The 12,886-nt window shown below is 45.0% G+C and overlaps 1 protein-coding gene across 1 annotated transcript in view; it reads right to left on the reverse strand.

Annotated features, from left to right (window-relative positions):
- Nucleotides 1-12,886, reverse strand: part of CLMP (CXADR like membrane protein) — a 99,063-nt gene that overhangs the window by 15,865 nt on the left and 70,312 nt on the right. Inside the window, 1 exon segment of the mRNA XM_072822426.1 lies at nt 6,589-6,746. Within this exon segment, the coding sequence (XP_072678527.1) occupies nt 6,589-6,746 (158 nt within the window).

The raw sequence follows: 12,886 nt of genomic DNA on the forward strand, positions 1-12,886 counted from the left end.
TTCACTGATTCATAACTGTATTTCCCATGGAGACTGGGCATCCCAGGAGAGAGTTCTTAGGGCCAGAGAGAGGTTTCTTTCTTATCCCTTAAACTGCAACCAGCTTCCTGTTCCAGGGTGTGGCCAGTGATGTGGAGAACAAAGGCAAAAGAAATGTAGATAAAATTAAATCTCCTTACAACTTGGAGCCCGGGACAAAGACTTGAGACCCGCAGAGTAAGACATTCCTCCAGCTACTCACAACTGTCTTAATGGTAATAACTTGCTAGAGGCTGAAAAGCAACCTTAGCTTGATAATAGCCAGATCTCCAGGATCCTGTTAAGTCTTTAACATGAAAATCCTTTCGGAAACCTTTATCTCTGACCCTCTCCATCTGAAAGTATACAATCGGGGCCCCTGGGTGGCTCCCTACAGGGAGCCTGCTTCTCCCTCTGCCTTTGTCTCTGCCTCTCTCTGTGTGTCCCTCATGAATAAATAAATAAAATCTTTTAAAAAATAAAAAAATTAAAGTATACATACAGTCAATCGCTCCTCACAATCCCAGGGTCCTATCCCTGTGCTTTAATAAAAGCCACCTTTTTTTTTTTTTTGGCACCGAAAAACATCTCAAGAATTATTATTATTTTTTAAGTAGTTTCCATGCCCCGCATGGAGCCCCAAGTTCTTTCTTGACTGCTCACTCCCGGACCGCACATCACATCCTATCAGCCAGCACCACGTCTGAGGAATTTCTTTGTCCTACACCTCACTGCTTTTTGTTTTTCTCCCAATCAGATAAAACCTATTAACTCTGACCCAGAAAAAAACAAAAAAAAAGGTACATATTATTTTGCAAATAATTTGATAGGGTTCCTAGCATCCAGTTAGGGCTCTGTACTTTAGAGACTCAGACCAGGAAGAGCCAGGGTCCCAGCCCTTCTGATACAGTAACTTGTTTGTTTTAAAAGTTTGCAGGATGTTCATGGCCACACATCCTGTTTCTTGCGTAAAAAGGCTAGGTTTCTTGGGGCGGTGGAAGGAGCTGCCAGAGAAATGCCAACTCACTGGGACAATAAGGAAATATATTAGCAACAGAAAGAAAACAAAAACAAAAACAAAAAACCCTGGAAGCTTTAGAGCTTACGTGCTCTTAAGACTGAAAGTGGGAGACTGATGTTTGGAGGTAGGACAAGTAAGCTGGGAATGCCTAACAGGTACTCAACTAAGGTTACTTTCTTTCTGACTTTTTCATATTACCTCCCAGGTTCATAATCTCTATGAGGAAGTTAGTCTGCTTCCTAGGAAGAATGAAGAGATTCTAAACCTAGAAATCAGTAAAAAGCTGGGGATTTGTTTTTAAATTTTTATCTTAAGTAAACTATGCCACACATGGGGCTCAAACTCACAAGCTCAGAGATCAAGCGTCGCATGATCTACCGACTGAGCCAGCCAGGCATCCTAAAAGTCAGGTCATTTCTTAGGAATTTGGGGGTTTTGTAGGATTTGGGAAGTTGATGAACCTTTTTAGTCTAGGGGATTTCTTTCTTGTTCATGTTAATATTTGGGTTAACACCAGGAAATACTTTTGTTTTGAAAGCCACACTTGACGTTGGAGAGACTTAGTAGGTGTGGTCCACAGTAGACTCTGGCTGTTTTAAGTATACTACACTAGGAGCTTTCAAACTTTGAACAGACTCACATCAAGAAATACTTTTTTCAGGATGCCTGGGCGGCTCAGTGGTTGAGCATCTGCCTTCTTCGGCTCAGGTCCTGATCCCGGTATCCTGGGATCAAGTCCCGCATCAGGCTCCCCACAGGGAGCCTGCTTCTGCCTCTGTCTGTGTCTCTGCCTCTGTGTCTCTCATGAATAAATAAATAAAAGCTTAAAAAAAAAAAAAAAAAAACCTTTTCCACCATGACCCAGCACACACAGAGTTTACACATACAACTAAGCATAAATTTCATGAAATAGCATATGTGCAATACACTCTGATATTTTCCGGTCTGTGTTAAAAAAAAAAAAAAAGTCTGCTGGCTTAGAAACCATTACTGGGTCCTGATATTGAAAAACGCTGCCCCAGGACACAGTGATTGCGAGTGAGCTGGCAGGGTAGTCAACTGGTTTACATTCAAATGGGAGCCCCTCTGCTCTGCACCTTTGGTCTGTTAATTAACCTTTCCAAACCTCAAGTTCCTCAATTGTAAAATGGAGGTAAGCCACTTCATAGAGTTTTTGTGGGAATGAGATAGTAAGCACTCAAGATCACTTTTAGTAGGCTGGTTCTAGGTTCGTGAGAGCCCTTAAGATTACCAAAACTGTCCAGCCCAGTATTCAGAGAATATTAGTCATTTCATACATTTGTGTGTGTGTGTGTGTGTGTGTGTGTGTGTTTAAGATTTTATTTATTTAGAGGCACCTGGGTGGCTCAGTGGTTGAGCATCTGCCTTTGGCTCAGGTTGTGATCCCATGATCCTGGGATCAAGTCCTGCATCAGGCTCCCCATAGGGAGCCTGCTTTTCCCTCTGCCTACGTCTCTGCTTCTCCCTCTGCCTACATCTCTGCTTCTCTCTGTGTGTGTCTCTCATGAGTAAATAAATAAAATCTTAAAAAAAAAAAGATTTTATTTATTTAACACACAGAGAGAGAGAGAGAGAGAGGCAGAGACACAGGCAGAAGGAGAAGCAGGCTCCATGCAGGGAGCCCCAGGTGGGACTCGATCCGGGGTCTCCAGGATCATGCCCTGGGCTGAAGGCGGCGCTAAATCGCTGAGCCACCCGGGCTGCCTTTTTTTTTTTTTTCTTTTTTTTCTTTTTTAAAGATTTTACATTTCATACATTTGTATAGCAAAGCTGCCCTATCTGAAAACCTGCGTCTGCTTTCCATCACCTGGGCACACTGTGGACTCAAGCTCAGCCCTCTGAAGGTGGCACCTAAGGCCAGTGCAGCCTGGCCTATGCCTCATCTTTGGTCTCAGTCCTTGCATCTCTGAATAGCCTTGTACCCAAACTCCATGTCCCTTGATTCTGAACAACACCCTCTGATGTGCCTTTGCCTTGGATCATGCAGCCTTCTCCTTTTGAAATGCCTCTCTTTTATTTTTGCTTAAACAACACCTGCACAGGCCTCAGGCTCAAGCTCAAGCAAGCTCAAGCTCAAGGGCTACCTTCTATGTATTATAGCCTTTCCTGGGTCCCCGTGTAGAATCACTGACTTCCTCCTGCGAGCCTCAACCCTTTGGACTTATCTCCACCACAGCACTTAGTCATTGAGGCGGAACTGACTCTCGAGTGCTTTTCTCCTTTTTCCCCCAAATCCTGTCCCATTATTTAATGAAGAAAAAAGAGTGGGAGGATTGGGGGGGGGGCGGGGGGAAAGACAACTAAGGAAAGTATTTAACATCTTTGGAAAGCAGACATTGCACAACTCCAAAATAATCTTACTATAATTAAATAGCCATTACCTAATATGAACATTTCACACCCACTTAGGACACAGGCTGGGGCTCAGTTACAGCCTTGGAATTTGGCGCAGTTTTTTTCAGACATACACTGGATATCAGATACGTGTGTGTCTCTTTGTTTTAGTGTGGCTTTAATTCTAGAAAATGTGGAGCTGAGACTAAGCCCTTGTTGGGGTGTGATGGGAGAACGGTGAACATAAATTTAATCCTTTTGCATACAAACAGAAATATGAAGTGTATGAATTACAGCTGTTGTGATGCTGTGTGTCTTAGGACTTTCTTGATGGACCTGTTCATGACGTGGTTTGAAAGACAGGAGGAAGAGACAAGACAATTTGTTAAGACCTGATGGAACAGACGGAGCAGCTCAGCTTTCTGGCAGTTGCTCTGGTGTGCCAGGGCCCTGCGTGGCAATCATGCAACCACCTTGAACAGAAATGCATGGAGGCCCCCCTCTCTGCTTTTAATCAGTATTTTTCTTTTCTTTAAAATATTTTATTGGGGCACCTGGGTGGCTCAGTGATTGAGCATCTGCCTTTGGCTCAGGGTGTGATCCGAGGGTCCTGGGACCGAGCCCCACATCAGGTTACTCGCAGTACGCCTGCTTTTCCCTCTGCCTGTGTCTCTGCCTCTCTCTGTACCTCTCATGAATAAATAAATAAAATCTTAAAAAACAAAGTTTGTTATTTTGTTTTAATTATTGAATGGCTTTGCACTGTAAGCTACAGGAAGGTAGGGGCTTTGTAGCCCAGTGCCTATCTTGGCATACAGTAAGTGCTAAATAAATCCACATGCTCTGAATGACTGCATAAACGGTGACACTTACTTTGGAGTATTAACTGAAGACAAGTCGGGGAACTGTGGCTGCTTAAAGCCTTATCAGTTGCCTGCTTTATTTTTTTTTTTTTTCAGTTGCCTGCTTTAATCAGCAATGAACTTTTCTTTTTTTTTTTTTTAAGATTTTATTTATTTATTCATGAGAGACACAGAGAGAGAGAGAGGCAGAAGCAGGTTCCATGCAGGGAGCCCCACGTGGGACTCGATCCGAGGTCTCCAGGATCACGGCCTGAGCCAAAGGCAGCACTAAACCACTGAGCCACCCGGGCTGCCCAGCAATGAACTTCTAAGCCTTATATTCACTTGGTTACATAAACAAGCAACTCTTTTTTTTCTTTAGTTTAAATGAAAACACTTGGGGGAAGTTAGATGAGTGGAGTCATTCTTTTTAAACTTTTGTAAAAGGAACACAGCTCTTATTTCCTTCATTCAGAACAGACAGTATCATGTCTACGATTGACAAAGAATCTGCTAGAAGAAATACGCTCAGTTTAAGGTGACCTTGCCCTACAGAGAACAGAGTCTCAGGATGACGTACTAGGAGAACAAAATGACAAGCAGTATCGAAATGATAAAGTGACGTAGGAGCTGAAATCCAACAATGCTCCTGGATTTTATTTTAGTGAAAACTTTAGCTTCTTCCAGCACGGAACCATCATATGAAATCAGGAGTACAGACAGAGAAGAAGAAAGGATAACCTTTCACTTTGTAGTAGGGCAAGAGGTAAAGTTCTGAAAAGGAAAAAAAGTCTAAAGTCAGCTTTTCCCTGGGTTATTTTATGTGATTTTGTTTAAATCACAAAACTATCAACCAAAAGTTTTGTTTTATTTTTAGGTTTTATTTTATTTTTTTAAAGATTTTATTTATTTATTTATGAGAGACACAGAGAGAAAGGCAGAGAGAGAAGCAGGTTCCATGCAGGGAGCCCGATGCAGCACTCGATCCCAGGACCCTGGGATCAGGGCCTGAGCCAGAGGCAGATGCTCAACCACTGAGCCACCCAGGTGCCCCTAGACTTTATTTTTTAAAACAATCTCTACACCCAACATGGGGCTTGAACTCACAACCCTGAGATCAAGAGTGGCATGCCCCACCAATTAAGCCAGCCAGGCACCCACACCCAAAAGTGGGGAAATGGAATGAGAAGAGTTGTGCTAGAAAAGCCAGGCTGAGGAAAGCTACAGTGGCTGAATGCAGCCAAGGCAGACAGATAATACAGTAGCTACTTACTTCTCACTCGCCATAGACACCAGCCTCATGGATCATTGGGAGCAAAGCACTGCAAATTCTGTTCACACTGCCCAAAAGCCCATAAGCACCAATGGACCTCCCCATCCTGAGCACATAAGACCCAGGGCCAGATCCTTCATTTTCCAACTCCAGAACCAGCATTAATTCTTTCATTGGCCAATTATATATGTGTTAAACATTTCTAGTCATGTCCTGCATCATATGTTTCATCATATTACACAATCTCAGAGCTTGAAAGTCATGAATTTGTGCAAAGCTGCAAATAAGCAGGCGGTAATGGTTTCAGAGGAGGAAGAGGAGCAGGTTTCCTAGTATAGATTTGGGGTTCTGGCCACTGGGTTAGGGTATCAAGCTACTGCATGCTAGCTCCCTTCTTAGGAAAGACACTAAGAGTACAGATTTCCTCTTTGAACAACTGATAGGTGGCTTTCTTGCTTGCCCAAAGAACACAGAATCTCTTATCTTTAAGACCCAAATACCTTTCCTTGTTTATAATTTTTGTCTTTAGAGTCTTTCAACAATAAGCTAGATGAAAGAGCACTTCTTTCTTTCTTTTTTTTTTTTTAAAGATTTTATTTATTTATTCATGAGAGACACACAAAGAGAGAGTCAGAGATGCAGGCAGAGGGAGAAGCAGGCTCCCTACAGGAAACGTGACGTAGGACTCGATCCCGGGTCTCCAGGATCAGGCCCTGGGCCGAAGGCGGTGCTAAACCGCTGAGCCACCTGGGCTGCCCTTTTTTTTTTTTTTTTTTTTAAGATTTTATTTATTTATTCATGAGAAACACAGAGAGAGAAGCAGAGACACAGGCAGAGAGAGAAGCAGGCTCCCTGTAGGAAGCCTGAAGCAGAACTCAATCCCAGGACCCCAGGATCACGCCCTGAGCCGAAGGCAGACGCTCAACCACTGAGCCGCCCAGTTGCCCCTGAAAGAGCAATTCTAGCTCTTTCCAACCCAACAAAAAACTGGAGGACTGAGGAAAGACAGCCATAGGAGGATGAGGGGAAGAGCAGGGGTAGAGGAGGGAAGGCAGGGCTCGGGCCAGTTGTATACTTACCACTTTCTGGTTCCCTTCATTATCAGTCAGCAGCCATTCAATATCCAGGGTATCTTTTTCTGGAAGCCCCAGTTGATGGTGACAAGGCAAAGTGACCTTTTCTTCAGCCACTCTCTTGATCTCGGTGTGAGTCCCCAGGGTTCCAACATAGTAGGAAACTGGAAGAGGAGAGCCTCTAATGAGTAATGCAGAAACTGGATAGCAATGTGTGGGAAGCAAACGTTACAACTAATAATTCCTAGGTGTTCCTGTAGGCAAGGGGCAAATCATGGTGTTAGAAGAATCCTAGACCGCAGGTACCAGAAGTCCTGGAATCTCACACTGGCTCCTCCATTAACTGAACTCATTTATTTTCTGTAGCCCCCCGAATTATACTCTTACCGATGTCTATCTTTCCTTCCTTATTGTGTTTTTATGAATTCTCTCCCTTACCAGTAGAGACTTCCAAAAGGACAGAAACTAAAGGAAAGGCAGGGGTTGGCACCTCCCAAGAAAGGCTCCAGATACCACTTCACTCCTTGAGAGTCACCGTAGAGACAGGCTGCCCCAGGATGCCTCAGGGAACAAGTGGGATCTTACAGGCTGTTCCTGCTTCCCTTAGGGACACTCATTCTCTTTCCCCCCAACTTCTGTCTTCCACTCTCTATAGTTTCATCTCACATGGCTTCAAAATATGAAGCAACCCCTCCCATCCAAAATGAAATTCCAAATTACCACATTTGGATGCTGTCCCTCCACCCATCCGGGATCCCTTTGGCCAATGGGATTTCAGAGTCACTTCTGGCTTTATCTCTGATTTTCACCTTGTTCCAGGAACGGTATCCTGTCAGCAACTCTAGGCTCCCAGCTCACCCTCTCTCTTCCCTATTGATTTCGGACATTGTTGACTATGAAACCCACAGTGTTAAATAACCTCACTTGGATTCAAGGTCTGATATGTCCTGCATCAAGATGTGCTTTAAGATCCTCCTTTGTCTCCTTACACAGGATAAAGAAGCTCAGTGGGAAAAGTGGTCTCTTTCTAGCCATTCACAATGTTCTAGTGCTACATTCACAAGGTAACAGAATCATACAGCCTCCACGCTGGAACAGCCCCAAGGGTCAGGGCTTCTGGTGACGTCCCCTCTCCTGGGGAGCACTCACTCTGCCATGTCAGAGGGTCTTAAGCACTAAAGATCAAGAAACATGACCAACAGAAGCACATAAACTACCTCTCGTATTCCCTGTTTATTTCCCAAGATAGATTAGCAGTAAATCTGTTGGGAAGGAAAAGGGCCTGAAAGGAGGAAGAAGGGAACAGGGGCGACTGTAGTTCCCTCTAAACGGGGGTGCAGATTGGGTTGACATTGCAGGGTTGGATCTTCAGAGGCACCCACCCTACGAGAAGCAGCAGGTGGATTCCCAAGCTCTGTGGCAAAGAAAGGGAACCACAGAAATCTGTGGGGCATAGAAAGGGCTTGCAGAACCAACAGGACAAGACCCTCGTGGGGCCTTACTGACATTCCCAATAAAGTTTCTGTTATCTCTGTTTAAAACTTAAAATTGCAATGAGAGTAGCCACGATTTAATGAGTCCGTTGTGTGGTCTGGCTGTATACTGAGCACTTAACCGTAGGAAGAAAGGGTGATTACCCAAATCTATGGATGAAACAGAAGGGGCAGCTTAGCAATTTGCTCAAGATCATACAGCTGGCAATGACAGATCGGGAGCTCAACCCCAGATCTGCCTCCCTGCAAAGCTCAGACTCTAACAGTCATACTCTGCTGCTTCTGTCCTATGTCTTATGTGGCTTCCTGGACCTGCTCCTGTTCTCCCATTAGCCTGTAAGCTCCCGGAGATTCCCCGTTAACCACTACATCCCCATAGCGCCCAGCCCAGAGTCCCTGACACTGTAGGTGCTTAACAAACAGTTGTTGGATTGACTTCAATTTAACCCGTGTACTCATTTCACCCATAAGCAAACTGAGAGCCAGGGATAAATGAGTTGCCCTGCAGTCCTACAACTCCTTCAAAGACAGAATAACCCATATAAGACCCATCCTCCCCCATCCCCATAAAGCAGCTATGCGACAGCAGGGAGAGCAGCCAGTGTGCATTGCACTAAGCTAAGTTGTAAGAAGGAGCTCTCCCCTCCAGCTTCTCCCCCTGCTCCCTTTCCACCGGGCACAACAATGATCAGAGGAAACCAGCCTCCCATGCCCCTGGCAAAGCTGAGAACCCAGCAGCAATTTGGCGCATACAGTGGGCTCTATACATTAAATAAATAAATGCAAAGAAACAGCTATGAAAGTTGCTGATTTGAGCCACTAGAGGGAATCAAAGGCTCAGATTTGCTTGACGTCCCCAAAGGAAAGGAACACAGTGGTGGGTGGTGTGCTTTGCCAGAGTGCCAAGTTCTATTTATACCATAACCAGAATTAAATACGGGAGTGCAGGGAGGGGGCCGCCCAGTGAATACAGATGACTTTCCCGAAGCAGAGAAACTTGAGATCAGAGTGCATTCACCTGTGGAGAACCTCAGCTCCCCAGACTTCAGGGGTCCCTGGGATCCCTGCAAATTTCACAAATTCCTCCTTCTGTGTTTCGCCTCCCCGCCACATCTGTGATGTGCAGCCTAAGCAGGTAGGGCCCTGGGTTCTGTATAGAATTCTCAGGCTTGGGGATGGGTAAGGCTGCCAAGCACAGGTGTCTGCGGCCCGGTGTGTGAGTGCGCAGAGCCAGCCCTGGGCTCCCAGGCATTGAAAGGTTCCTCTTCATTAAGAGAGACTGTTAGGGGACACCTGGGTGGGCTCAGTGGTTGAGCCTCTGCCTTTGGCTCAGGGTGTGATCCCAGGGTCCTAGGATCGAGTCCCGCATCAGGCTCCCTGCAGGGAGCCTGCTTCTCCCTCTGCCTGTGTCTTGCCTCTCTCTCATGGCCTCTCATGATTAAATAGATAAATAAAAAAAGAAAGAAAGAAAGAAAGAAAGAAAGAAAGAAAGAAAGAAAGAAAGAAAGAAAGAAAGAAAGAAAAAAGGACTGTTACAAGATCATCAAAATTTAATTTGGTAGGAAACTGAGAATTTAAAAGTTAAGTCACACTGATGTGGGAAACAAAGGCAGAAGGAAATATAGATAAAATTAAATGTCCTTATCACCGGCAGCCCACTGACAAATACTTGAGGCAGGCAGAGTATAATGTTCTTTCAGGAAGTTCCCAACCTTCTCAATGTGAACGCCTTGCTAGAGGGAAAAACAACCTTGGCTCGACCAGAGCAAGGCCTCTGGTATCCTGTGTGGGCTTTAGCATCCGAAGATCCTCTTGAAACTTCCCTGATGGTTGCTTTACCCAACTCCAAAGTAGATCATCAGCTGCCCCTCACAATCCCGGGCCAGCAGGGAGCTGCAGCCCTTTCTGCCCTTGGGTCCTGCCCTCGGTCCTGTCCCCGGGCTTTAAAAAAAACCCACCATTTTGCCCCAAAGATGTCTCAAGAATTCTTTCTTGGCCGTGAACTCTGGACTCCACCAAGCCTCACCTACATTCTAAACCTACATCAACAGGGCTGGCGCTGGTGGCAGCAGGCCACAAGTAGGCAAATGCAGCTGATTCTGGAACAATGCAGGTTTAGGGGCATCACCCCCCCCACACCCTAGTCCCAAGTCCACATGTGACTTTTGACTCCCCCAAAACTTAACACTGTGGACAGGAAACTTTACATAACATAACATAATGTAGCCAGTCCACACATAGACTGTATGTTATGTGTACTATATACTTTTTGTAATAAAGTCAGCTAGAGAAAAGAAAACATTAAGAATATTTTGCGGAAGAGAAAACACAGGCACACTAGTGTACTGTAAGAGCTCCACGCATAAGTGCAGCCACACAAGCCAAGCCTGTGTTGTTAAAGGGTCAACTGAAGTCTCCACTGGGCCTCTAGGATGCTCTGGGCACTTGATGGTGAGGGGAGGTGCTAGAAGGTAGCAGTGGTGCGAACATTCTCTGTGTGCGTGTGGCAAGATTCAGCCCTGGAAGCCTCACCTCAGGCTCTCCCTAAGGGAAGGAGTCTCCTACAACTCAGGCACTTAACACAGGCCCTTGAGAGCTCGAGCTTGGGACAATGACCCTCGCTGAGCCTTACTGTTCTCATCTGCAAAATGGGGATTAAAGGACACCCTGAAATAAGGCACCCAGCGCAGGGATGGCACATAGGGCATTCGTTTCCTCCTAAAATGTCAGTTCCCTTCCCCTGCTTTTCTCCACTAGCAGAAGGGTTGTTTTATTTTCTACATTCAGCTAAGATTAAAGATTTTATTCTCTAAAGGATATTTACATTTCCCAAAGATTCTCTTGAGCCTTTAAGACCTTCAAAGGTGGGGGTGGGGGGGAAGACCTTCAAAGGGATGGGGCAGGGATAACTTTTTGTTTTTCTGTGTATACTTTTATATAACTGAGGGAAATAAGACACATATTTTGAAGATGAGTCTATTGGGAAGATAATAGTACATTTTATTTTATTTTTTTTCAAGATTTTATTTTTATTTTTTTCAAGATTTTATTTATTTATTCATGAGAGAGAGAGAGAGAGAGAGAGGCAGAGACCAAGGCAGAGAGAGAAGCAGGCTCCATGCAGGGAGCCCCATGTGGGACTCAATCCCGGGACTCCAGGATCACACCCTGGGCCGAGTGCAGGCCCAAACCGCTGAGCCACTCAGGGATCCCTCAAGATTTTATTTTTAAGCAATCTCTACACCCAATGTGGGGCTTGAGCTCATAACCCTGAGATTAAGAGTCATATGATCTACTGTCTAAGCCTGCCAAGTGCCCCAATAATAGTAAATTTTGGGCAGCCCTGGTGGCTCAGCGGTTTAGCGCCACCTTTAGCCCAGGGCGTGACCTTGGAGACCTAGGATGGAGTCTCACGTTGGGCTCCCTGTGAGGAGCCTGCTTCTCCCTCTGCCTGTGTCTCTGCCTCTCTTTCTCTCTGTGTCTCTCATGAATAAATAAATAAATAAAATCTTAAAAAAAATAAAAGGATGCTTCTATAACCAAAAGACTATTCCATTCACATCAAAACATTTATAATCAAAGCCTCTTAAAAATGTTATGCTCAGAGAGCTAACATTCTTTCTGCTGTCGGTAGATGTTTTGGATAATCCATTCAAGAAAGTCCACTTAGTCCAACTAAACGAAGCCTATATAGGCTTCACATACTGTGTTTCCATCACATATGGGGACCATATTTCTGGATCGGCCTGTGCCAGTTTGAGCAGACACGGCAAGAGCAAGGACTTGGCGAATTTTCTCAGATGACTCTAGCAGAGCTGCTGGTACCCATCTTGATTTCACGGATGCAAGGAGGCAAAAGGCCAGGATAACTTTTAATAGAACCAGGATGCTGCTTTTAAAATATCTACTCCTTCTTCTTTCTCTAACAGAGAATTCTTCTGTTTCTTAAATACTTACTGATGCCTACAGGACACAAGTTGCCCTAGATCTCAAGTTAAGTCTGCATGCTTACTCCTTCCAAAGGATGGGTCCTCCAGCACTGCCATCCTCAACATTGACATTCAACATTCTCTGGGACCTTCATCTAAGAGAGGCCACAGTGCTTGGTGCACAGGTCAACAATGGGTAGCTTTTTTTTTCTTTTTTTCTTTTTTAGATGTTCTTTATTTTTGAGAGAATGAGTGAGCACAAGCAGGAGGAGAGGCAAAGGGAGAGGGAGAACCTCAAGCAGACTCCCTACTGAGTGCAGAGCCCAACACAGGACTTGATCCCACAACCCTGAGATCACAACCTGAGCCGAAGTCAGATGGTTAACTGACTGAGCCACCCAAGCGTCCCTAGGTTGGTTCTTTTCCTTAAGAATTGGGTTGTTTACCAGGGTGTGTACACATGCAGTTTGTGAGTACCAGAGTTAGAGAGCCATGGTAGTTACTACCTAGTGTCAGGTATAGGAGCTGTGCCATCATACTGTGTAATGTACAGGGGAGCCCCCACCAATGGCCCATCCAAGTGTGCAAGCACCTCCTTCCACTCGGCAATTGAACTTTTCTTAGTGGACCTGGTCACTTAGCTGGATGGGAAGATAATTTCCTTGTGATTCCCTTTACATATTTTGGAAAGCCTCCAGAGAATCACAGTTACTGAATGTCTGTCAGAAAAATAAAAAGGACTTTGGATATTTTTTAAAAATATTTTATTTATTTAGTTGAGAGAGAAACAGAGATAGTGAGTGGGAGGGAGAGAGAGAGAGAATCTGAGGCAGACTCCTCGCTGAGTGCAGAGGCCAACCCGGGGCTCGATCCCATGACCGC

The sequence above is a fragment of the Canis lupus genome, chromosome 3 (genome assembly GCF_048164855.1).
Source record: "Canis lupus baileyi chromosome 3, mCanLup2.hap1, whole genome shotgun sequence".
NCBI lineage: Eukaryota > Metazoa > Chordata > Mammalia > Carnivora > Canidae > Canis > Canis lupus.